General features: G+C 41.9%; 1 protein-coding gene across 1 annotated transcript in view; it reads right to left on the bottom strand.

The window, feature by feature from the left end:
• Positions 1 to 27,673, bottom strand: part of FRMD3 (FERM domain containing 3) — a 309,465-nt gene that overhangs the window by 69,603 nt on the left and 212,189 nt on the right. Inside the window, exons 6-8 of the mRNA XM_082611517.1 lie at positions 20,104 to 20,227; positions 3,863 to 3,950; positions 2,231 to 2,319 (exon numbers count right to left, since the gene is read on the bottom strand). Coding sequence (XP_082467643.1) covers positions 2,231 to 2,319; positions 3,863 to 3,950; positions 20,104 to 20,227 — 301 coding nt within the window. The remainder of the gene's footprint in view (positions 1 to 2,230; positions 2,320 to 3,862; positions 3,951 to 20,103; positions 20,228 to 27,673) is intronic.

The following is a 27,673-nucleotide window of genomic DNA, read 5'->3' as shown; positions in this document are numbered from 1 at the left end:
AAAACAAAACTAGGTTTAACGTGGGAAGAAAATTTATTTTAGTAACATGTACATGGCTGTTACAAATATGTGCCTAAGCCGTGGCTGGAAGTGATGGGGATGACATCAGCACCCCACCAGGAACACCAAGATGTAGAATCCAGAAACAAGTGGTCTGGTGATTGTCCATCTCAACTCTTCAGTGTACCCAAGAAGAAACTAAAGAGCCAAATGGGAGAGACTTGCAATTAATCTGCACGTGACAGATGTCAAGTTCTAACCCAGCTACTCCAAAGTTGAGTAGTACCTGAGAATCAAACACCCTTCAGCATCCTCAAGCCTTTTGTAGTCCTAAGAGAGGATGGGGAAGTCCCTGCCCACATTGCCCATGCTCCCCAAAGTCAGCAGAAATCGCTAGGGAACTTATTCTGGAATGGACTGAAGTGTGGTTAACATTGGAGCTTCTTTACAGGTACTGAAAATACAAGGAAGAAAACTGGTAACTCTACCATGTTATACATTCATAAAACATCCTTGTTCACAAATCAAATCACTCACACACACACTATTTTACCTGCTTTTCCCCCATCTCCTTTCTTTCCTATAAAGCAGTCGGATATAACTGATGTCCATTTTATGGATGAGTACATTGAGACACAGAGAGTTAAGTGATTTATTAGAGGCACATGAGAGTTTGAGAATGATAATTGTGGAGGAAGAGAATAAGTGGGCACAGATGGGAACTGAAAGTATGACATGAATAAAGGCAGTGATAGAGTGGGAAGAGAAGATACTTAGATAAATTAGCATTCTTGGAAAGAGAGGGCTGATAATAAAAAAAGAGCATGAGCTGACTGATGCTAATCTAGTAGAGAAGGGTTGAAGGGAAGGCAGGAAGGGAAGGGAAGGAGAGTGCCAAGAAGTGGTGGTGGGGGGACTTGATAAAGAGTGCTGAAAGAAATCCTGAAGCTAACAGAACCATGAAACAGAGGTTCAAGTAAGTGCAAAAGAGCATTTCAAACCCAGGACTGAGGATGGATGCCCACTGGCCCATCAAGAACTTCAGACCCAAGGGCTCAGGCCAAAAGAGTGAGCCCACCACTCAGTGAGACACTGGGTAACAAATCTGTCAGGGACCATCAGGGAGGGGACCAAATTAAGCTGAAGCTATGAACAAGACTAAGCCCTTACAATATTCTAACGCATATAAAATGTTCAGCCTTCTTCACTCTTTACTAAAGCTACTTTGTTCCTTGATTGGACATAGTGGGCACTGCCGGTCCATCCTCCCATGTCCTTCTGGACACAACCCAGACTTTATTCTTCCTCTAGACCAACTGTTCATGCAGATGATGCTCTTCCCAGCCCCAAAAGGATGGACCTTGATTTGACCAACCTCATTGTGGAATTCTTCTTCTTGGAAGGATTAGTTTAAGGAGGCGCATATGACCCTATCTTGCCCAATTAGATACACAGGAAGTTTCCTACAGAGCTTCTGAAAAAGTTATCCTTGTTTTAATATGAGACACATGGAAGGGGCTGCTCTCCTTCAGGGAGTGTTGCTGTGTGAAGATGTAAGGGCCAGAGTTGCACGCATGGCCATTTTATGAGCACAACCCTGGGGATAAAACCCACCACCCTGGGATGGCAGAGAAGAGAATGGAGGGGTCCAAGTCCTTCACGGTGTTGTCAGGCAGTTAAGTTAAAGGACCATGGGGCTGCCCGACCCCTGGAACTTTTGCTGTTTGAGATAATCAGTCCTCTCATTTGTAAGCCACTGTGAGCAGACATTCCTGTTCCTTTGAGTGAAAAGCATCGTCACTGATACACTGGATTACAAAGGGGGAGTCTAAAGTGAGGATTCAACAGAAGGGAATGGAAAGGAGTGAGTGGAAGAGAGGGGGTCCTGAGTTATTCAAGGGAACTTGCACATTTATCCTGCCCTGACCCAGCCCGTGGTCACCCCTCTGGCCAGTGTTTCCTCACCAGCAATCCTGGACACCTTTTCTTCAAAGGCAGAGCCCCCTGAGCCCAGGACACACCCCAGGTCTCCCAAGGTCTAAGACAACTGAGATTGGGTTCCATTTTGAGATGAATAATCTCTTTATAAGAAGTTCCAGGGCAGAGAAATGGATCCTAGGCATTCTACCTGACATTTCCAAGCAAAAAGTCAAAGGCTGGGAAAGAAAAACGAGATTAATAAAAAAAACAAGATTAAACAAATTTTTCCAAAGAAGTACTCACTACTCACCATTTTATCAAATGGATTCTCTTATTTCCCTGAAATACCACAAAGCCTGCAGCAGTGAATCCTAAAAATGTTGTTGTGCCTGTTGAATCCTGAAAAAAAATAAAGAAAGAAATAAAAACATATTTGGATTAAGGAATATAAAATAAAGGATAAATGATATGCTTATTCATCCTCACCCTGGGTTAATTTCAGGTTAATTACAATGACTGTAGAAATAAACTAAGCTTCTGAGATGGGACTTCCAACCATAGTACGCCTAAAATTTGGGCGAGGGCCAGGAATGTATAGCTTTCCCGTCTGAGGAATGGACCTTCTGCCTCACCAGGAACCTCCTGGGAAAATATAGATTAGTCCCAAACCACTAGTCTACTTCCAAGTGCGTTCTGGTGCTGCCTGAGTTCTCAGATCTGCCCTACAATGTGGGCAAACTGTTCTTGGTTTTCATTAGCCCTGAAACCAAATCCCTGAGCGTCTAATCTAACTGGACTCAATCCCACACAGGATTTCTGGCAATGTAAATATAAAGACATGCCTGGAAATGCCTACTTTGATTCCAGCCTCCACCGGGAAAACTAAGCATTGATAAGGGAAGGCAAAGGAACAACAACAACAAAAAACACCAAGTCGGTCTCCAAGTAATAAATAAAACAGACAGGCTCAAATTTGTGGATAAAATCTAATTCACTAAATGGAATAATCTGATTTATACCATTAGCAGGAAGAGACATCTGGCAAATATTCTAAAATAACTGTGCGGGCAGAGCCAGAAGATGCACATGCCACTGTAAACAGGCCCCACTGGTTCTCTGTCCGGGCTGCACCCTCACAGATCCTGATGGCACTGGGCAACAGGAGTTTATGAAGCTTCCCAGGTCCTTCAAATAAGCAGCCTGAGATACATCTCTAGCACGAGGACTTCACCAAATACTATTAGCTGGTCCCATCTGGGTAAAAAAATGTTCTAGTATGACTCAAAAACATACCTTTAAGAGCCTGGCTGATATAAACGCTTAGTTTAGAATTCAGGTTAGAGTCTGACTGACGTAGGGTTTAGGATATGGAAAGAACACCGTTTTCATAAAACATTTCTGGAAAACATGTGCTTGAGCCTCACCTTGGGAGCTTGTTTAAAAGGCAGATTCCCCAGCTGCACCCCCAGTGATTCTGATTCAGGGGCCCTGGGGTGGGGCCTAGGTAATTCTGACACAGGTGGTCTGGGTTTCCCACTTGAGAGAAATGCTGTCAAGTATTAATTCGAGAAAAAGGAAAAAAGAAAAACAAATATGTACTCCTAATGTGAATTTTAATTTTTTCCTTCCACTTACCCATTTTTAAAGACTGCATTCTTGCTGGCAATGGCCTTTGAAAATAAACCTGTTAGGATCCTATAACTTCTCAGGAGTAAAACCATCCACTTGATGGCTGAATGAATTAGCAAGCAATTAGAAGAGGCCAATAGAGAAAATCTACTACCCAAGCATGTGACTGCAGCCCACTGTTGTCCCTTATGATTAGGCGTGATGGGTCAGGCTGTGGAAATATTCTAGAAGGGATCCTCCAGACCTGCATACCAATTAACTCTTTTCTGGGCAAAACGATCATTGTATGTCGACCTGCAGTGAGGGGCATTACCTTGCATGGGTGGGGATCCACCCCATAGGTTTCCAAAGTGTGAGCTTTCAGGAGTAAGTTAAATTCAGCAACTGGTGGGCTCTGGCCTCTAAAATCACACAAGAAAAGTTTAGGGAGTTAATATGAAAAATAATAGAAACATGGAGTTCTTTCATTCAATAAAATGTGCTATTCTTTTTTTTTTTTTTTTTTTTTTTGCGGTACGCAGGCCTCTCACTGTTGTGGCCTCTCCCGTTGCGGAGCACAGGCTCCGGACGCGCAGGCTCAGCGGCCATGGCTCACGGGCCCAGCTGCTCCGCGGCATATGGGATCTTCCCGGACCGGGGCACGAACCTGTGTCCCCTGCATCGGCAGGCGGACTCTCAACCACTGCGCCACCAGGGAAACCCTAAAATGTGCTATTCTTAACTAAATAAAGAGAGAAATCCCATAAATAGTAAGACTGGTCATTATTCCTCTCCACGAGGAGCCCTTTGCTAAGAAATCTGAGCCCATGTTCCAGGGCTAACTGTTCCATTATAAACCCACAAGTACTGTGAGGACTCCAGTGACCTGGACAGTTAATCAAGGTTATCAAGTTACCAATAAGCAGGCCCTAGCAAATTCAATCTTAATATGAACTAAAACTCAGCATCTGTTCTTTCCTACTTACTTTAAAAGATTATCTAGGATAAATGGCATTTCTTTTTGCTCAGGGTAGGAAGTGGGCAAGCCTGTTACCCCATCAGCAGCCTAAACAGAGCCATCTGGGTAAGAAGAGCTGTCAACCATTCCACTGGAAAGCCCTGGATTTTGAAAGGAAATCTCAGCCACTTCTAGTCCTAGCTGTGTCCTCCAGGGTGGTAAACAAGGTCTTGGCCCCAGGCAGAAAAACGGGGCTGCATATACAGATGGCTATGAAGCCCTTTCAGGGCTAACTTCCAAACCAGGATTGTGCAGCATTTCAAAGACTCTGCTTTGACCAACAATATCTCACATGTATCTTAGAGAATCCAAACCATTCTCCAAGGATAATATGTAACCTGAACAACCAAGAAGAGTTTGCTAACAACAGGAATGCAGTTTTATGTTCACAATGTAAAACTATATTGCAATATTAACTCTATTTCCACCCAAGCCTCTCCTCAAAGATGGATTCCCTCCTCACCCCCTCAAGACAGCGAAGAGTCCTCATGCCTCTAATGAAAACAGTATCCCATCTTCCTTCTCTGTAAAGCCTTTCAAGATCTTCTCTTTGGGCCTCCCTGGTGGCGCAGTGGTTGAGAGTCCGCCTGCCGATGCAGGGGATACGGGTTCGTGCCCCGGTCTGGGAGGATCCCATATGCCGCGGAGCGGCTGGGCCCGTGAGCCATGGCCGCTGGGCCTGCGCATCCGGAGCCTGTGCTCCGCAACGGGAGAGGCCACAACAGTGAGAGGCCCGCATACCGCAAAAAAAAAAAAAAAAAAAAAAAAAAAAAAAAAAGATCTTCTCTTTACCCTGAATGTTTGCTCTGATATGTCTAAGGAGCATCTTTATTTATTCATCAAGATCAGCACTGTGGGGACCCTTGTAATCCAACAACTCATTTCTGACCATTTCTTTGATTGTTTTCTTCCCTTCCCGGGCTCTTCCTCACCTCAACCACTCTCTCTCTCTCTTCTCTCCTTTGAGACACCCTAGCAAATGGATTTTGAAACTCCTAGGTCTATCCTCCATGTCTTTTTAACCTTTGTTTCATTCTTTTAAATCTAAGGCTTTTTGTATTACATTCTGAATTATTTCTTTATTCAAACCTCCAGCTCACTAATTTCTTCTCCAGCTGTGTGCATCCTGCTTTCCATCCCACTGATGAGTTGTTTTAAAATATCAATTAAATATTTCATTTCTAATGTGATGTCTATTTGGCTCTTGAAACAGATGACTGTTCTTATTTTATGGAATAAACTCTTCTTACTCCTCTAAGGATATCCACTTTGCTTCTTTTAAAGTCCAATCCCTGTTACTCCATTAATGCTGTTTTCTTGGTGACAGCCCTTTGGTTTGCTGAATCAGTGTCTTATGCAATGAACTGATGTTTCCTAAAGTGTTTGGTGATTCATGGTTGGATGCTCATCTTTGTATTTTATGTTATTTGTTTAATACAGTGGCCTCCAGAAGTTGTAGGGGAGGGCAAGACAGGCCACATGGGAAGAGTGTGAGTTAGTAACTTGATTTCAGGCTGAAGGTTGTAGGTCCTTCTGGATATCGTCCACATAAGGTACCTCCAGCTCAAGCCTGCTGCTGCCCATGACTCAACATAAGGGAACCAGAGGAAGAGGTCAAAGCTGCCCAAATGTCCCAGATGCAGTTGCCCAACCACCATGATGGCTGCCCTGTTATCTGTTGCCTGAAGCACCCAGAACCATTCCTATTCCGTATGTCTTTGACCTGGATTCCTTCCATCTATTTCCTATCTTCCAGAGATACCGCAGGACTTCTGATCCAAAGATGGTATTCTTTCTTGCATCTGCTTTCTAATACATTTTCTGTTATCCACAGGGACTTGGAGAGGGAAGGGAAGGGAGTCACATATGCTACCTCTTTCTTTGAATAGAAGAGGTAATTTTTAAATCCATCCTTTACACAAGATATTCCTGAGGGATTAACTCAAACACCTTCTTTAGGAAAGTAAAGTCCTTCTAAAGCCTTTCCGAATTTCCTCTTTAGTTTTGATGTTCTGAAGTTTCACTGGGACATACATAAAGGGAGCCTCCTTATTTATTCACCCCGATCAGCACTTTATGACCCTTTCAATCTAACAAATGTTATCTTTCTTTGACCATTTCTTTGATTCTTTTTTTTTGAAGCCATAGTCATTATAATTGTTTCTCTTTTTGATAAAGGAACAAGAGATTCAAGAAAATCACCAAGTATTTTGATGGGGAAGGGAAAGGGGACTTTCTGTAAGTTTTTGCAATACATACAGGTATTTCTCCCTTCATAGTTCTCTCATAAGTTCCTGAAGTAAAAGCTTACCTTTCACCAGCAAATAAAGATAATTATTGAATCTGAATATTGGGGGCTTCCTGCCCCCACATACACACTCTCTCTTTTCTCTCTCACTCACTCGTTCATACACTCCCTCACCCCCCTGGCTGGGGACAAAGCACAAAGCTGAGCTGTCCAGCATGTTGCTAAGCAGTACCCCACTCTGGTGGCCCTCAAGGCAAAACTTCAGCCTAATGACCCAGATTGAGGCCAAAGAGAAGCAGGACTAGAGCTAAAGCAGCCCAGCACCTCCCACGCCACAGGCCACCAGCTCTGCTCCAGGATAATCCTGCCGCTTCACATGAAAGGCCCTCACTCTGCCTCTAGAGAGCTGGCCGTTCCCCTTTGTGGCAAACCTTCAACCTCTTTGTCGAAACAGCTACAGACTGTTTATTCTTGAAATTCGACTCTGGTTTTACAGCACACCCTTCTTTTCCATTCAGTCTGGGAACAAGTTAATTTTGAAAGGCTATAGTTTGGAAGTTCATATTGGAAAGTCAGGACTTTTTGCTTGCCTAGGTGGTCTCTTTCTGACCACTTCCCTGTCCTTTGTAAATCTGATGAGCACCTAATTGCAAACACTCAACCCCAGATGGCAGCAGGGTGCAGTGCTACACAGCTCCAGAGGACACACCATTAAACTCAAAGACCTCTGCTCATCAGGAGCTGTCATCCAGGCGTGAAAAGGTAAGTCCCTGTCTGGGAAAAGATTTTGGCAACATGTACAATCAAAAAAGGACTCCTATGTAGAATATTTTTTTTTAAAACCTCCAATAAATCAATAAACAACAATAAAATAATTTTTAAAGATAACTCAGAAGGAAACATGGCAAAAGACTTGAATAGACACTTCACAAAATAAGATATCCAAATAGCCAACAACCACGTGACAATGTGCTTAACCTCTCTAAGATCAGGAAAATGAAAAACTCTAAGAAGTCACTTACACATCCATCTGACAGCCAAAATTAAAAAAAAATACCAAGCACTCATGAGCATGTGCAGCAAAAGCAACTCTCATATACTGTTGGTAGAAGGCTAATTTAGTAGAACTATCTGGAAAACTGATGTTATCTACTGAAGTTAAACATGTTTACCCTATAACACAGCAATTCCATTCATAGTTATACATACAACAGGGATGAGTGCCTGCTGCGTCAAGAAATACATAAATTTTCATAGTAGCGCCATTTGTAATAGCAAAAAATAGGAAACAAATGTCTACTAACAGTAGAATGGATATACAATGGAACACTATACAGCTGTGAAAATAAATGAATTCAAGCCACACACAACAAGATGGGTGACTATTACAAAAATAAAACTGAACAAAACAGGCCAGATATAAATGAATACACATTGAATGAATTCCATTTATATGGCCTTTTTATTTTTTTTATTTTTTTTATTTTTATTTATTTTTTTTTTTGTGGTATGCGGGCCTCTCACTGTTGTGGCCTCTCCCGTTGCGGAGCACAGGCTCCGGACGCGCAGGCTCAGCAGCCATGGCTCACGGGCCCAGCCGCTCCGCGGCATATGGGATCCTCCCAGACCGGGGCACGAACCCGCATTCCCTGCATCGGCAGGCGGACTCTCAACCACTGCGCCACCAGGGAGGCCCTGGCCTTTTTAAATGAACAAAACAAAACTATTTGAAGTTAGAGATGTGATTACCTTTGGTGGGGGGAAGGGAGAAGATAAATATTGGGAAGGGGCATAACAGGGGCGTCTGAGGTGTCACAAATTCTCACTTTGACCTGGGTAGTGGTTACATACATACTCGCTTTGTAATAATTCATTGAGCTTGACATCTATGTTTTGTTGGCTTTTCTGAATTTGTGTTATGCTTCCATTTTTAAGAGTTTAAGAAAAAAGGAAAAGAAAGAAAAAAGGCTGTGAAGCACTGGGAACCCTCATAAATTATAGGTGTGAATGAAGCAACCCCTTCAGCAAACAAGCCACAATTTCCTAGAAAAGCTGAACTTCTGCAAACTCTATGGCACAAGCTTGTACCTGGTTTCTACACCTAGGTTTGTACCTACACTTAGGGACTCTTTTACATACACCCCTATGAGAAGTATTCAAGAAGCCATAGTAACTTTGTAATAGCAAAAACCTAGAAACAACCCCAATGTCAACAGGAGAATGGATACATAAAATGTGACATGTTCATATGACAAAAAATTAATTACACAGAAGCAAAAATGAAGACCGGGCTTCCCTGGTGGCCCAGTGGTTGAGAGTCCGCCTGCCGATGCAGGGGACACGGGTTCGTGCCCCGGTCCGGGAAGATCCCACATGCCGCGGAGCGGCTGGGCCCGTGAGCCATGGCCGCTGAGCCTGCGCGTCCAGAGCCTGTGCTCCACAACGGGAGAGACCACAACAGTGAGAGGCCCGCATACCGCAAAAAAAAAAAAAAAAAAAAAAAAAGAAGACCTATGGCTGTATGGATCAATGTGAAGAACCTCAAAAACATCATGTTGGTAGGAGAAAGTGAGATACACAAATAGAGTATGGTTCCATTTGTATGAAAGTCAAAAGTAGGAAAAAACTAAGCATATATTACTTGTTGATGTATGGAGTACATTTATAAAAGCAAAATAAGAGAATGAATAACCTAAAATTCAGAATAGCATAGAGAAGGGAGGGAGGTAATCTGGAAGGGTCAGGTTAGGAGACTTGAGATCATCTGATGATGTTCTAATTCATAAGCAGAGTTAGGGGGTCATGGGTGGTTTTTCAACTACTCTTTAAATTATACGTATATTGAATATACTCTTTTATATATTATACATTTACAGTGATTAAAAGAGAAACAAGTCCTGCCTTTTTAGTAAGAGAATTATTGGGTGAAGTATTATGCAATCTAAAAGCACCATTGAACTAAACAGAATAGTCAGGAATATAAGAGATATCCACGCAGAGCAACCTTTTACCAAACTCTCCTGTTCTGAGCAATATATAACTGCTTATATTGTGAAGCAGTATATATATTTTTTTCACTTAATATTCACCAAGAAGGAATTCTTATGCTCATCTTATAGATGAGGATTTTGACAGTCAAAGAGGAAAAGTAACTTGCTCAAGGTTACTCAAGTATTAGGTGGAGGAGTGAATGCAAACCCAAGGCAGCCTGATTCCAAAGGGCTTCTCGGGACCTGCGCTACCATCACGACCAACATGATATGGTCCAGGGCCATGTGCCTGCTCTCCTGGATGCCAGGCTGAGCATTTCCAAATGACATGGTTTCTACTGGTTTTTCTAGGAAGCATTTTTCAAATTCTAAACATTTCATGTTATCAGTGTTGAGGCATTCCATCCCAGACGACAGATATTTAGATCTGAATAGAGAGCAGTGATATCTTCTTTTAATCTAGGTCAGAGATCCCCAGACTAGAGGCTGCGGGCTAAATCCGGATCACCACCTGGTTTTGTACAGCCCTGGAGCTAGATATGTTTTTTCCATTTTTAAATGGCTTGAAACCATCAAAGAATAATATTTCATGCCCTGTGAAAATTACATGACATTCAAATTTCAGTCTCCATAAATAAAGTTTTATTGGAACAAAGACACACCCATTTGTTTGGGTACCCTCTGTGGACACTGTCATGCTACGATGGCAAAAATGAGAGGTTGTGACAGAGACCATATGTTGTGCAAAGCCTAAGGTATTTACTAAATGGCCTAGGATAGGAAAAGTTTGCTGAACCCTGATTTAGGAACTGAACACAGGACTAGAAAACAACTGAAGCTGTGTCTGTTTGATTCCATATAATGGAGATTAAAAATAGTACCTATCTCCAAGATTTGGTGTAAAGAATAAGCAGTTAACAGATGTAAAGCCATTAGACTAGTGCCTGGCACAGAGCATGCTCTCTCCTTGCCCTCAGAATAGCATTTGTTCCCTTCCTAGCCCTGCACGTGACTGAAATCAGAAATATGACTTTGATTGGAAGTGTCAGGAAGCATGCCAAGATATTTACAGTAGAGCAAAGGGCTCTCTTCAAAATAAAAGTCCCCGAATTGGTATCATTTGCGTTGGGTTTGACTCAGATCTCCAATGCCTAAGCATTTCAAAGACTTATTCTAAAAATTCATACACAGAGAAAAGCTACAAATGTTCAGAGAAGGAAAAGGGTTCAAAACCAATGGAGAAAAGGTAGAGACCCTGAGAGCACTAAGATACTCCTGAGTCCCCCTGACTCACTGAGGAGGAAATCATTTAATAGTCAGGTTTTCAGGAAGACATTAAGATCAATTAAATAGAAATTTGTTTTCCTTTCAAATCTCCCACTGGACATTTGTTTCTGGCCAAAACTCTGTTTGGTAATGGAAAATAATGATTTTCTATCCTTTAAATCTGGCACCAGGAATTGTTCTGCTAAGATGAATAGTGTCTCTAATGAGTCATTTAGAGATAAAGACCAGTGTTTAGTTGAATTCTTTTTCAAGAACTAACAATTCTCTAAAGAAATACTTTTCTAGTAAACTAGGTGAGGTCAAGTAATTATGTACTTAGCTATGTATCTCCCTCTGCCTGTCTTGAAAACTTTTTTGCCAAGAGAAACACTCTCTCTCTTATTGATCCTCCTTTAGCATACCACTGCATAGAGTACAAAAACATACAGCGTCCCAAGGATGAATGCAAATTATTAGTGGACGTTAATTGTGGAGTGAGGTGTGGGTCTTGACAGCAATGACTTGGGCTGCTTGGAGCACAGCTGGACAGGGAAGGGGGTGGAATTGGCTCCACCTGAACCATTTGGGTCTGTGAGCTCCAGAATTAAACTCTTGGGTAAAAGACCAATAGAATGGTCTGCTACTGCAAAGTAGAATTCTCAATTTGAGTTAGGTTAGGTTTTGCTGCAACTTGGTTGCAACTTTAGAGTTTGTTTACCACTGGCTCCAAAGCTTGAAAGGGTTCTCAGAACTTGCCTTTCAGCAGGGCTTGGGATCTTAGCATCCACGAGACTCTGGAGAGTTCTCCATGCTTTATGGCTTGGCTGCCAACTTTCTGAGCTGCAGGAAATCTCCTCTGCTCTCCAGTCCCACCCACGGCTCTCTGCACCTCAGATGACTGTTTTCCTTCCTGTGCTCATGTCCCCCGCCCTTGGCAAGGGATGTCCTGCCCTGGCTGAAGGTCTGCAGTGCCTCCGAGGGGTTTCACTCAGCTCTCCTGCCCTGTCTGACGTTGGCATACTGCCCCTCTTCACTCAGTGAAGGCCTGGGGTCCAATGGTGGTGGGAAAGTGCAACTCACTCTGTAGCTGGAGTCTTTGGGGTCCCAATCAGTCAGGTCAGCCCACTCGTGGTCACTAAATGCTTGTTAAAGGTTTGGCTCGTTCCCCTTGCCCCCCACCTCTGGCATATTCCTCCCCCTCCCACCACCACCAGAGGTAAAAGCAACAGCAGGTCTCTGCTGTCCCAGGAAGGGCATTCTGGATTTTAGTACCTTTAGGTTTCTTTGCATCCTCAGCTCTCAGATGTGTTTTTAAAATATGACTTTGGGGCTTCCCTGGTGGCGCAGTGATTGGGGGTCCGCCTGCCGATGCAGGGGACACGGGTTCGTGCCCCGGTCCAGGAAGGTCCCACATGCCGCGGAGCGGCTGGGCCTGTGAGCCGTGGCCGCTGAGCCTGCGTGTCTGGAGGCTGTGCTCCGCAATGGGAGAAGCCACAACAGTGAGAGGCCCGCGTGCCGCAAAAAAAAAAAAAAGACTTTGTAGTTTATCTAGCTTGTTGGTGCTGTCTTGGTGTTAGAGGGAGATCCCTCTCTCGTGTTTTCCATATCCTCACTGGAAGTGAGAGTCCCTAGTCTGTAACTTCTAATTCTTTACTTAGGGATGTTATCTCTCCTAAGCTCCTTGGGGAACATTAGGAACTGCATCTGTGCAGAGCATTAGATAGAACACTACAAATTTGGGTGACTGCCATGATATGGGGGAGACATATGGTGATGCTCTGGGACAGGGGCAAGACACATAGAAGAACAGCCACTTAGAAAGACATCAGAGTGCTTTACAGGAACACTTAGGTTTCAGGTCAAGTTCTATTGCTTCACAACTGTGTAGCCTTGAGTAAGTTAATTTCTCAGGCCTCCGTTTCCTTATTGGTAAAAGAAGGTGGTTTCAAACAATCCAGTGGAGGACTGAGGTGAATTGACTGAGCAGGGATGGTGGCGACTCAGAGAACAAATGATTCTTTCAAAGTGCTGCTGCTGTCATGTAGGTGACAGGCATGTTACCAAATCCCCCAGTTGCAAGTAAAGCTAGAACTTTATGGGAGCTGATTCCATTTTCTAAAACTATTATTTGGCCAAAGAATCTACATCTGGATGAGAGTGTAGTCCAAGGACTGTTATTTTTTTAAATTAATTAATTCATTTTTATTTATTTATTTTTGGCAGCGTTGGGTCTTCACTGCTGCACGCAGGCTTTCTCTAGTTGCAGTGAGCAGGGGCTACTGTTTGTTGCGGTGCGCGGGCCTCTCATTGCGGTGGCTTCTCTTGTTGTGGAGCACGGGCTCTAGGTGTGCAGGCTTAGTAATTGTGGCTCGTGGGCTCAGTAGTTGTGGCTTGCGGGCTCTAGAGTGCAGGCTCAGTAGTTGTGGCACATGGGCTCAGTTGCTCCGCGGCATGTGGGATCTTCCAGACCAGGGTCGAACCTGTGTCCCCTGCACTGGCAGGCGGATTCTTAACCTCTGCACCACCAGGGTAGTCCTAGAAAGCTAGACATTTTTGAAACTATAAATCCTTGCCAGGAAGCCATGGCACATGATTTACAGAGATTGTGAGCTTTGAGAAATAAAAATAGATACTGACTCTGTTTAAAATACACTCAGTGTCATTATTACTTCCAGCACAAACCTCACTGCATTAGATCATTATGGGGGTGGCTAATCCAATATTTTTTCTGCTCTTTAAGGGCAAGGAATATACTTCATCAAACTGCTTCACCGCCAATTGAGCTTTCTGAATATTTAAAAGCCGATGACCTGTTACTGAAGCTAATCCAAAGGTCTTTGCTTCTAATGAGAAACCTGATGAACTAGCTGAGTAGAAACTCCAGGAAAACCTCCAGAGAAACCTATCACGGTTCCTGATAGTGAAATCAATCTTATTCTTGAGCTTCAACCCCCTCTGAGGACACCCCAGGACTAATGGTATGGGTATTCCCTCTTAACCCAGATGGTCATGATTAAAGCTGTGGAAAACAGAAACCAAAAGAGTCAAAAATAACAACTGTCACGTCCCCGGGGATTGTTGCAATGGCTTCCTCCAGCCACTAGAGGGCTCTAGAAGGAGGAATAACCTATTTCTAAGCAGTTCCATTGCTAGGATCTCATCTCTGCATACCAAACTCAAATAAAATCTATAAATTATGAGATTATTTCTAATACATAGTTTTAAAAACAAATATGTATCTTTTGTCTTAAAATTATCTATAGAGTCAGGATAGTGAGCAGAAATTGATTCTAGACCTGCTCTACTAGATGTTTAAAACAAAGGTCAGCAAACTAGAACCCATGAATCAAATCCAGTCCACCATCTGTTTTGTCAATAAAGTTTTAGTGAATCACAGCCCACTCATTTATGTATTGTCTATGTCACTCTACAAAAGCAGAGCTGAGTGGCTGCAATAGAGACCATAAAGCCCAGAAAGCCAAACAAATTTATTAACTACACCTGATCTAGAAGAATTATTCAGCCTCAGTGAGTTTTAGCAGAGACATGTATTCAAAAATGTGAATCATATTGATACATATCTACATTCTCCAGTTCACAGGTTATTAAGAGGCCCAAAGATGCCTTTATAAAATCTTTCTAAATAAAATTCTGTTAGCTATATACCTATTGGAATGGCCAGAATCCAGAACACTGAAAACACCAAATGCTGGTAAAGATGTGGAACAACAGGAACTCTCATTCATTGCTGGTGGGAATGCAAAATGGTACAGCCAGTTTGGAAGACAGTTTGGCAGTTTCTTACAAAATTGAATATACTCTTACCATACAATCCAGCAATGATGCTCCTTGATATTTACCCAAAGGAGATGAAAGTTTATGTCCACACAAAAGCCTGTCCATGAATGATTATACCAATTTTATTCATAATTGCCAAGACTTGAAAGCAACTATATGTCCTTCGGTAGGTGAATGGATAAATAAACTGTGGTACATACAACAGAATATATTATTCAGCAATATGAAGAAATGAGCTATCAATAAAAGACGAGCAGGAATCTTAAATGCATATTGCTTAGTGAAAAAAGCTAATTTGAAAAGGCTACATACTGTATGGTCCCAACTATATGACATTCTAGAAAAGGCAAAACTATGGAGACAGTTAACAGATCAGCAATTGCCAGGGGTTAGGGAGGAGGGAGGGATGAATAAGGCAGAGCACAGAAGGTGTTTAGTGCAGTGAAGGTATTCTGTATGATACTATAATGGTGGATATACGTCATTATACTATTGTCTAAACCCATAGAATATACAACCTCAAGAGCGAACCCTAAAGTATCAATGTAGGTTCATCAATTATAATAAATATTCCACTCTGGTGGGGGATGGATGATGATATGGGAAAGGTTGTACATGTGTTGGGGCAGAGAATATAGGGGAAATCTGTATACCTTCCACTCAATTCTGGTGTGAACCTAAAACTCTTCTAAGAAATAAAGTCTATTAAAACAAAAACTCTATTAGTCAATGAGATTGTGAAGGCCATTAAGAGCTGTTTGCCAGCTGTTTCCAGTCTGCACCTTCTGGACACCTGATAGAACTGCACTTCCTTGCTGTTGGGTGGGACCATGTGGCTAGTTCTGGCCACAGTGGTAAAGCAGAAGTGATATGTATCACTTCCAAGCTGAAGCAAGACCTTTTGCAGCTCTCTTTTTCCTGGAAAACTCAAGTTTGTGACTGACTCGAGTGACAATGACTAGCACAGCCCCCAGCTGACCTCTGGTGAGTATACAGCAGAGCAAGAAGTAAATAAATAAATGAACAAACAAACAAACCTTTCTTGTGAGCTTTTGGAGTTGTTTCCTCAGGAAAATCTAGTTACCTTGACTGGTACAGACATGATCAATAACTATGATATTATATTTGCAAAACTATGTCTTCTCCCCCCCTGTCAATGATATGGCACATCTGAAGAAGCAAAGCTGACCTAGCCACGAACTTCAATCTTCACTCACAAATCTCTTCAACAGTTAAAGGAGTCTAAGCACTTAGTCCGTGCAAACTCTTACTAAAACCTTGGCCTTATATTTTCAAGCACCTCAAAATTCCAGAGTCTCTCTCCCTCCCTCCGCCTCTCTCTCTCTCCCTCTCTCTCTCTCCCTCTCTCTCTCTCCCTCTCTCTCTCTGTCTCTCTCTGTCTCTCTCTGTCTCTCTCTCTGTCTCTCTCTCTTCCCCTTAAAGAACTCCCTTATTAATGCCTGTCTATTAATCCATCTTGGGTCCACCTTCAAGCACTGTGTAGCCTCCTAAGGAGGAAAGTTCTTCCGCCCTGATTCATTTTCTCCCAAGAATCACAGCTTTAGTACCTTCCACAGAGAACACAGGAGAAGAAGGATTCTAATCAAGTAAAAAGGCTGGAGAAGACTGTGAACCCACAGAGCTAATCCTGTTTATCAGGCAAATCATGGTCATTTCTGCTAATGTCTGAGTGTCTCTATTGGCATCTCTTTTGTTTTCTTCCTTGACTGGGTCAGAAACCGGGTAGGGAGCAACAGGTTATTTGGGGGTGGGGGGAGCGGGCTCAAAACCCAACAAAGGCCAACTGAAAACCATTCAGGAAGTTTCCATAACAACAGATCATTGATCACGCATTATCCCTTTGCTGTGTGGGAGGGTCATGAGTGCTGTGATAACCTTGGAGAGTAAGATGGTAACACCTTGGTGCAGCCTCATATGGGTCTCTGCCATCTATGACTCCTTCCTGGAACTGTCAGGTTTGCAGAGCAATCCAACCAGAGGTCCAATTCACACACAAGAAGATCGATACTTTCATGACCTGTGTGCAAAGGGCTCACTGATCCCCCAGGGCAACCTCAGTCTCTGTAGCAGGTTTCCAACCGATTCTATTGATAGAAAGCCCCTTCTCTTCTGCGTTGTCAGCTTGCCTGCTCTTCTTATCGTTCCATCCAAACCTAAACTCTCTCTCTCTGCTGCATTGATGCAGAAGGAAACACATGACTACCTAAGGAGAAAAAGGAGCAAAAACACATAGGAAAATACCCTCTGAATGTCTCTTTTCAATATCACAGGATATCTGGCTGTTTCATCCTCCAGACATACAACTTTGACTTCTTCACAAGGGCTTTCTGGGTGTTACAAATGTGTTGGGCCACAGGAAAGCAGCTTTGGCCAAGCCATAGAGTTTACTTCCAAGGTCTACAAACCATAGCTGACTGTTGACCCTGTCTGTTCTCTAGATACATAAAGACTACTTTCAGGGTTGTCAACAAATTCAGATGCTGGCACAAGGTCCAATCTACAGCTTTCTTGTTATAAAAAACAATCTGGAATCTTCTTGGATCCACTCATTTGCTCATGAAATCCAGTGGGTCACCAAGTCTTCCTGCAACGTCTCTCGAAATCCTCTTCTTTCAGTTTTCTCTACTCCAATTCTTGTTCAGGTCCCCAGCATGTCTTGCCTGGATGACAGCTCTAACTGATCCTCCTGCCACAGTCTCCACCCTCTGGGCCACAGTCATCATGATCACTGTGGAACATCAATGTGACTACCAGGCTGCCTTATGGCTGCTCAGCACAGGGGATAAGAGCATGGGTATGAGTGTCAGGTAAGAGCAAGGTTCAAGTCCTGACTCTGCTACTAACAGTGCAAGTCCTTCAGCCACTCCAGGCTGCGCTTTCTTCACCTCAGACAGGGAACAACAATAGCACCAACCTTGTAGAGTTTGGCAGGGCTGAGTGGGGCAATGCATGTAAGGCTCTTAGCACAGTGTTTGGCATCCAGTAAGAGCTCCATAAACATTTATTATCGGGCTTCTCTGGTGGTGCAGTGGTTAAGAATCCACCTGCCAATGCAGGGGACACAGGTTCAAGCCCTGGTCTGGGAAGATCCCACATGCCACGGAGCAACTAAGCCTGTGCGCCACAACTACTGAGCCTGTGCTCTAGAGCCCGCGAGCTGCAACTACTGAAGCCTGCGCACCTACAGCCCGTGCTCCGCAACAAGAGAAGCCACCACAATGAGAAGCCCATGCACCGCAACAAAGAGTAGCCCCCCGCTCGCCACAACTAGAGAAAGCCGGCGCACAGAAACAAAGACCCAATGCAGCCAAAAATTAAATAAATGAATAAGTAAATAAATGTATATATATATATAAAATGTTTATTATCATATGTTCTGAGCATTTGAGACCCTGCAAATTCTGGTCACAGCAGACCGTTCAATCCCCTTTCCCTACCAATCTGCACAGTGGATGTGGCTGCTTCATCCAGAGGGTCTCATCCTGTGCTGCTCAGACACTGCTGGTCCACAAGCCCTCAACTGCAGCACTGGAACTTTACTTTTACCTCTAGCATGCTTGTTCCCAAATTGTAAAAAGAGTAGGCAGACTGTCATATTTTCAACAAAGCTTTCATTGGGAGACAATACCCTAAAATTACCCATAGAGATGGCATGTTGCTTTCTGAAATCTGTACAATTTTTTTTTTTAATTTATTTATTTATTTTTGGCTGCATTGGGTCTTCGTTGCCGTGCACAGACTTCCTCTAGTTGCGGGGAGTGGGGGCTACTCTTCGTTGCGGTGCGCGGGCTTCTCATTGCAGTGGCTTCTCTTGTTGCGGAGCACAGGCTCTAGGCACGTGGGCTTCAGTAGTTGTGGCACGTAGGCTCAGTAGTTGTGGCTCATGGGCTCTAGAGCACAGGCTCAGTAGTTGTGGCGCACGGGCTTAGTTGCTCCGTGGCATGTGGGATCTTCCCCGACCAGGGCTCGAACCCGTGTCCCCTGTGTTGGCAGCCGGATTCTTAACCACTGCACCACCAGGGAAGTCCTCTGTACAATTTTTGATGTCTAATCATCTTTCCCTCTTAAGGACAAAGGTCATCTTTTTAAAGCTGAACTATGCTGCCACCTTTAATGCCCACATGTACACTCTTCTCAGAATTACCAGCAGGGGGAGTGCCTGCATAAAGCAGGGATCTCAGCACTCTCTCTCAAGGGGACAGTTATTTGTTCCAGGATTCATAATCCAGTGACACTATGGGTTTTTTTGTTTTTGATTTTTTTTATAATTACCAGAAGCGCATAAGATGGGAGCATCTCAGCACGCACAGTTCTTCATCCATACTTGTCATAGCACAGCCCAGGCTTGCTATGATTATCAAAATCAATTTTCTCTGATTTGCAGGGATCTATATTCTAGTTACAGATTAGAATACCTGAGTTACCTGGATTCCAAATTGGTGATGATTCCTATTCATGCTTCATTTCCCTCCTGGTAGCCTATGCAGAACAGAAGCATCACAATGCTCTAGGGCACAGACTCTAGAGCCAGGCTGCCTAGATTCAAATCCAGCCTCTGTCACTTGCTAGCTGTGTGATCCTGGGTAAAATGCTTAATCACTCTGTGCCTCAGTTCCCTCATCTGTAAAATGGGAACAACCATGACACCTATCTCCTAAGTTGTTGTGAAGATTAAATGAGTCAATGTGCACAAGTACTGAGAACAGTGTCTGGTCCACAGTGAATAAATACTGTATGTGATTTCGCTACTCCTATTCCTCTGTAGTTATCAATCATCCTGGAGCATCACAGACAAGGAAAAGAGAAGCAGATGCTGAATCTGTCATCTTGAAAGCAGCTCAGCAAAGGAAACCTTGTCAATGGATTCTACTCTACTTGGAGTCAAAGCTTTCAGCAATGGCCACAGGAGGGGAAGAGGCAATGCAAAATTCAAAATAGAAAGGATTACTTATTTATCCTAAATTTCATGTTCAGAAACTCAGGGTTGTTAAAACCCAGAAGAAAATATATGGCTCTAATAACTGCTGATGGTTCATAAATAGCCACACAGGGGACCCCACATTATTGAGATTGTCACTGATGGAGGATCTTGACAGTGCCCAGAAATACTGACCTGCCACCTGAAAGAGTCTACCCATACATTACAAATATTCTTCACAACACGATTTCCACATTCCCTGCAATAAGAACACTTTCTCACCTCTATCATTTCTACAAATGTCTACCCTTATTACCTGAGTTCATTTTTATGAATTTCCACTATTTTTCTTTCCAGCTTCTGTGACTGCTTGGGGAAAATCTCGAACTCACTGATGTAATTCTCAGGATGCTCATCAGGATCATAGTCACCGAGCTCAGCTGTAACCAGAAAAAATAAAGAGAAAAAGAAAGGTTAAAAACAACAAGAGCAGTGTCCTTGTCCTGGCACTGAACCACAGCCTACCCCTGCCTCTTCAGGAGACCTTCCAACATTAGCAGCAATATGGCAACTTCTGTCAAGCCAGAAAGATAAACGTTTGGGTTGCTTTGGTGTGTGGCTAACAGGGTCTTCGTGCTGTGGCCAGGTGTCAGGCCTGAGCCTCTGAGGTGGGAGAGCCGAGTTCAGGACATTGGTCCACCAGAGACCTCCCAGCTCCAGGTAACATCAATCAGCAAGAACTCTCCCAGAGACCTCCATCTCAACACTAAATCCCAGCTCCACTAATGACCAGCAAGCTCCAGTTCTGGACACCCTATGCCAAACAATTAGCAAGACAGGAACACAACCCCACCCATTAGCAGAGAGTGCCGAAAATCATAGTAAGTTCACAGACAGCCCAAAACACACCACCGGAAATGGTCCTGCCCACCAGAAAGACAAGATCCAGCTGCATCCACCAGAACACAGGCACTAGTCCCCTCCACCAGGAACCCTACACAACCCACTGAACCAACCTTACCCACTGGGGGAACACACCAAAAATAATGGGAACTACGAACCTGCAGCCTGTGAAAAGGAGACCCCAAGCACAGTAAGTTAAGCAAGAGAAGACAGAGAAATACACAGCTGATGAAGGAGCAAAGTAAAAACCCACCAGACCAAACAAATGAAGAGGAAATAGGCAGTCTACCTGAAAAAGAATTCAGAGTAATAATAGTAAAGATGATCCAAAATCTTGGAAACAGAATAGAGAAAATACAAGAAATGTTTAACAAGGATCTAGAAGAACTAAAGAGCAAACAAACAATGATGAACAACACAATAAATGAAATTTAAAATTGTCTAGAAGGAATCAATAGCAGAATAACTGAGGCAGAAGAATGGATAAGTGATCTGGAAAATAAAATAGTGGAAATAACTACCACAGACCAGAATAAAGAGAAAAGAATGAAAAGAATTGAGGACAGTCTCAGTGACCCCTGGGACAACATTAAACGCACCAACATTCGAATTATAGGGGTCCCAGAAGAAGAAGAGAAAAACAAAGGGACTGAGAAAGTATTTGCAGAGATTATAGTTGAAAACTTCCCTAATATGGGAAAGGAAATAGTCAATCAAGTCCAGGAAGCAAAGAGAGTTCCATACAGGATAAATCCAAGGAGAAACATGCCAAGACACATATTAGTCAAACTATCAAAAATTAAATACAAAGAAAAAATATTAAAAGCAGATTTTATAATATTTATATTATAAAATTAAATATTATATAATTTTTATAATATAAATTATATTATATTTTTAATATAAAAATATTAAAAGGGAAAAACAACAAATAACATACAAGGGAATCCCCATAAGGTTAACAGCTGATCTTTCAGCAGAAACTCGGCAACCCAGAAGGGAGTGGCAGGACATATTTAAAGTGATGAAAGGGAAAAATCTATAACCAAGATTACTCTGCCCAGCAAGGATCTCATTCAGATTCGACGGAGAAATTAAAACCTTTACAGACAAGAAAAAGCTAAGAGAATTCAGCACCACCAAACTAGCTTTACAAAAAATGCTAAAGGAACTTCTCTAGAAGAAGAGAAGGAAAGACCTACAAGAGAAGGCAAAGACCTACAATAACAAACCAAAAACAATTAAGAAAATGGTAATAGGAACATACATATTGATAATTACCTTAAATATAAATGGATTAAATGTTCCAACCAAAAGACCAATGTCTGGCTGAATGGATACAAAAGCAAGACCCATATATATGCTGTCTACAAGAGACCCACTTCAGACCTAGGGACACATAAAGACTGAAAGTGAGGGGATAGAAAAAGATATTCCATGCAAATGGAAATCAAAAGAAAGCTGGAGTAGCAATTCTTATATCAGACAAAATAGACTTTAAAATAAAACTATTACAAGAGACAAAGAAGGATACTACATAATGATCAAGGGATCAATCCAAGAAGAAGATATAACAATAGTAAATATTTATGCACTCAACATAGGAGCACATCAATACATAAGGCAAATGCTAACAGCCATAAAAGGGGACACGGACAGTAACACAATCATAATAGCGAACTTTAACATCCCACTTTCACCAATGAATAGATCATCCAAAATGAAAATAAATAAGTAAACACAAGCTTTAAATGATACATTAAACAAGATGGACTTAATTGATATTTATAGGACATTCCATCCAAAAACAACAGAATACACCTTCTTCTCAAGTGTTCATGGCATATTCTCCAGGATAGATCATACCTTGGGTCACAAATGAAGCCTTGGTAAATTTAAGAAAATTTAAGTCGTATCAAGTGTCTTTTCCGGCCACAACACGATGAGACTAGATATCAATTACAGGAAAAAAAAACTGTAAAAAATACAAACACATGGAGGGTAAACAATACACTACTAAATAACCAAGAAATCACTGAAGAAGTCAAAGAGGAAATGAAAAAATACCTAGAAACAAATGACAGTGAAAACACGACGGCTCAAAACCTATGGGATGCAGCAAAAGCAGTTCTAAGAGGGAAGTTTATAGCAATACAATCCTACCTCAAGAAACATCTCACAATAACAACCTAACCTTACACATAAAGCAATTAGAGAAAGAAGAACAAAAAAAAAAACCCCAAAGTGAGCAGAAGGAAAGAAATCATAAACATCAGATCAGAAATAAATGAAAAAGAAATGAAGGAAACAATAGCAAAAATCAATAAAACTAACAGCTGGTTCTTTGAGAAGATAAACAAAATTGATAAACCATCAGCCAGACTCATCAAGAAAAAAAGGGAGAAGACTCAGATCAACAGAATTAGAAATGAAAAAGGAGAAGTAACAACTGACACTGCAGAACTACAAAGGATCATGAGAGACTACTACAAGCAACTCTATGCCAATAAAATGGACAACCTGGAAGAAATGGACAAATCCTTTGAAAAGCACAACCTTCTGAGACTGAACCAGGAAGAAATATAAAATATAAACAGACCAATCACAAGCACTGAAATTGAAACTGTGATTAAAAATCTTCCAACAGACAAAAGCCCAGGACCAGATAGCTTCACAGGTGAATTCTATCAAACATTTACAGAAGAGCTAACACCTATCCTTCTCAAACTCTTCCAAAATATAGCAGAGGGAGGAACACTCCCAAACTCATTCTAAGAGGCCATCATCACCCTGACACCAAAACCAGACAAAGATGTCACAAAGAAAGAAAACTACAGGCCAATATCACTGATGAACACAGATGCAAAAATACTCAACAAAATACTAGCAAACAGAATCCAACAGCTAATTAAAAGGATCATACACCATGATCAAGTGGGGTTTATCCCAGGAATGCAAGGATTCTTCAATATATGCAAATCAATCAATGTGATACACCATATTAACAAGTTGAAGGATAAAAACCATATGATAATCTCAATAGATGCAGGAAAAGCTTTTGACAGAATTCAAAAAAACTCTCCAGAAAGTAGGCACAGAGGGAACTTACCTCAACATAATAAAGGCCATATATGACAAACCCACAGCCAACATTGTTCTCAATGGTGAAACTGAAACCATTTCCACTAAGATCAGGAACAAGGCAAGGTTGCCCACTCTTACCACTATTATTCAACATAGTTTTGGAAGTTTTAGTCACAGCAATCAGAGAAGAAAAGAAATAAAAGGAATCCAAATCAGAAAAGAAGACGTAAAACTGTCACTGTTTGCAGATGACATGATACTATACATAGAGAATCCTAAAGATGCTACCAGAAAACTAATAGAGCTAATCAATGGACTTGGTAAAGTAGCAGGATACAAAATTAATGCACAGAAATCTCTTGCATTCCTATACATTAATGATAAAAAACCTGAAAGAGAAATTAATGAAACACTCCCATTTACCACTGCAACAAAAAGAATAAAATACCTAGGAATAAACTTACTTAAGGAGACAAAAGAGCTGTATGCAGAAAACTATAAGACACTGATGAAAGAAATTAAAGATGATACAAACAGATGGAGAGATAGACCATGTTCTTGGATTGGAAGAATCAACATTGTGAAAATGACTATACTACCCAAAGCAATCTGCAGATTCAGTGCAATCCCTATCAAACTACCAATGGCATTTTTCACAGAACAGAAAAAATTTTTTCACAATTTGTATGGAAACACAAAAGACCCTGAATAGCCAAAGCAATCTTGAGGGGAAAAAATGGAGCTGGAGGAATAAGACTCCCGGAATACAGACTATACTACAAAGTTACAGTAATCAAGATAGTATGGTACTGGCACAAAAACAGAAATATAGATCAATGGAACAGGATAGAAAGCCCAGAGATAAACCTAAGCACATATGGCCACCTTATCTTTGACAAAGGAGACAAGAATATACAATGGAGAAAAAACAGCCTCTTCAATAAGTGGTGCTGGGAAAACTGGACAGCTACACGTAAAAGAATGAAATTAGAACACTTCCTAACAACATACACAAAAATAAGCTCAAAATGGATTAAAGAGCTAAATGTAAGGCCAGACACTATAAAACTCTTAGAGGTATACACTGATGTGTATAAAATTGATGACTAATAAGAACCTGCTGTATAAAAAAATAAATAAAATAAAATTCCAAAAATAAAAAAACTCTTAGAGGAAAACATAGGCAGAAGACTCTGACATAAATCACAGCAAGATCCTTCTTGACCCACCTCCTAGAGAAATGGAAATAAAAACAAAAATAAATAAATGAGACCTAATGAAACTTCAAAGCTTTTGCACAGCAAAGGAAACCATAAACAAGACGAAAAGAGAACCCTCAGAATGGGAGAAAATATTTGCAAACAAAGCAACTGACAAAGGATTAATCTCCAAAATATACAAGCAGCTCATGAAGCTCAATATCAAAAAAGCAAACAAACCAAACCAAAAATGGGCAAAAGACTTAATTAGACATTTCTCCAAAGAAGATATACAGATTGCCAACAAACACATGAAAGGATGCTCAATATCACTAATCATTAGCGAAATGTAAATCAAAACTACAATGAGGTGTCACCTCACACCGGTCAGAATGGCAATCATCAAAAAATCTACAAACAGTAAATGCTGGAGAGGGTGTGGAGAAAGGGAACCCTCTTGCACTGTTGTTGGGAATGTAAATTGATACAGCCACTACGGAGAACAGTATGGAGGTTCCTTAAAAAACTACAAATAGAACTACCATATGACCCAGCAATCCCACTACTGGGCATAAACCCTGAGAAAACCGTAATTCAAAAAGAGTCATGGACCACGATGTGTATTGCAGCACTATTTACAATAGCCAGGACATGGAAGCAACCTAAGTGTCCACTGACAGATGAATGGATAAAGAAGATGTGGCACATATATACAATGGAATATTACTGAGCTATAAAAAGAAACAAAATTGAGTTATTTTTAGTGAGGTGGATGGACCCTGAGTCTGTCATACAGAGTGTTAAGTCAGAAGGAGAAAAACAAACACCGTATGCTAACACATATATATGGAATCAAAAAAAAAACAAAGGGTTCTGAAGAATCTAGAGGCAGGACAAGAATAAAGACGCAGATGTAGAGAATGGACTTGAGGACACGGGGAGGGGGAAGGGTAAGCTGGGACGAAGTGAGAGAGTATCACTGACATATATACATTACCAAATGTAAAATAGATAGTGTTTCAAAAGAAACACACATAACACACCTACACATACACGCAAACACACACACATACACACAGCTCACATACACATGTGAGCTGGCTATGGACCCCAAAATTTAGGGGATGGTATAACCCAGTGCCTGCTTTTCCACAGGGCATGGACCACTGATATTAAACTAGGCCATGTCCGATGCAATGTCACCTTGCACAGTTGACAGGTGGCGTTGTTTGTGCTTGTTTTGGGTGGGCATTTCTCTTTCCAGGAAAACTTGTCAATGGCCTTGTACTGCTAAACACAGCAAATAAGTAGCCTGGCAAATGCCAGCAAACTAGAGAAGAAATGCCATGGAAACTGCACAGGGTTGCTGACAAGGTAAATGTCGACGTCTCCCCCATCACATGCCCAGCTTTCTTGTTCCTTAAAGCTTGTCTTTAACTCTGACTTCCCCTGAAGCAAAAGGCCGTTTATAAATGATTAAGGACCTCTAACTTCAAATTTTGTTTTCCATAGAGGAGTTGGGTAAGGAGCCTGTGGTTCTCTCTCCCACATGTGACGATGAGGGTAAAGTTACAACAAATAACATACAGTACATGGGATGGCTTGTGAGAATTTAAATTAAGGTTACATTAAATTAAAATTAAAGAGAATTTAATTGTCAGCAAAATCCAGGAGTTGAAGCAAAAGGATGAGTGTGATCAGGTGATGGTAAGTACAAAGGGCAAGCATGACAATGGCATTTCCCCTGGTTTGGAGAGGACTCACTCCAAAAGAACTTGAGATACAGGACGTTACAGCCCCAGGGTCAACTCCTTTGGGAACCTTCCCTGACTACCCTTGCTGAGTGGGGGGCCCTCCTGGGTTCAGAGCAGGGGCCCTGTGTGTCCCTCTGTTTAGACATTAACACATCATCACAGCTTCCTGTTTACTTGTCTGTCCCCTTCCCCCCACAGGGACTTCACAGTGCACTGGCCTGCCACCTAGGAGCTCTTCAATAAATGTTGAGAGAACACATGACAAATACATGGATGAGGTAGTGAAACAACCACTCTTTCCCAAGTATAGAAATAAAGCATACATTGGTGCAATTTAGGCAAGCGCCCTAGTTCACTTAACATATTTAGTGGAGAACTTACTGTGTGCCAGACACGGGGATACTGCAGTGAAAAAGACCCCAGAGTTCCACTTCCATGGAATTTAGATCCTACTTAAGGGGCAACGTATAATAAGCCCCCAAACAACTCAACAAGATAATTTCAAATATAAGTGCTTAAAAGACAACAGAACAGAGGCATGAGAAGAATGATGTGCAGAGAGAGGCTACTTTAGTAGTCCAGGAAGACTTCTCAGAGGAAGTGACATCTGAACGGAGTTCTGAATATCAAGACGGAGCCACAGACCCACAGGGATTGGACACACCAGGCAGGGGAGATAAGAACAGTAATCCTGCCATATTGCTGTTTTGTAGAAGGAACAGGAAAGATATTTGTATCAAGAAAGAACATAAATAGGTTCCTAGGGTTTCGTGTGTTTGTTTTGCAACTGGTATTATGAAGACAATGCAAAGCATGTATTGAATATGCTCACTGTATTCAGTGGGTACAGGCAAAACTCTGGGTGGCTGCCTGTTTTATACACTCAATATTCTGAAGCTTAAAACATGCTCCTTCAAAGAGTGTTAGCAAACAAGGGGCCAGTAAA

Source organism: Mesoplodon mirus (genome assembly GCF_964341445.2).
Source record: "Mesoplodon mirus genome assembly, chromosome: 1".
In the NCBI taxonomy this organism is placed as follows: domain Eukaryota; kingdom Metazoa; phylum Chordata; class Mammalia; order Artiodactyla; family Ziphiidae; genus Mesoplodon; species Mesoplodon mirus.
The sequence above is the reverse complement of the archived record's forward strand: the minus strand, read 5'-3'. Positions and strand labels throughout refer to the sequence as shown.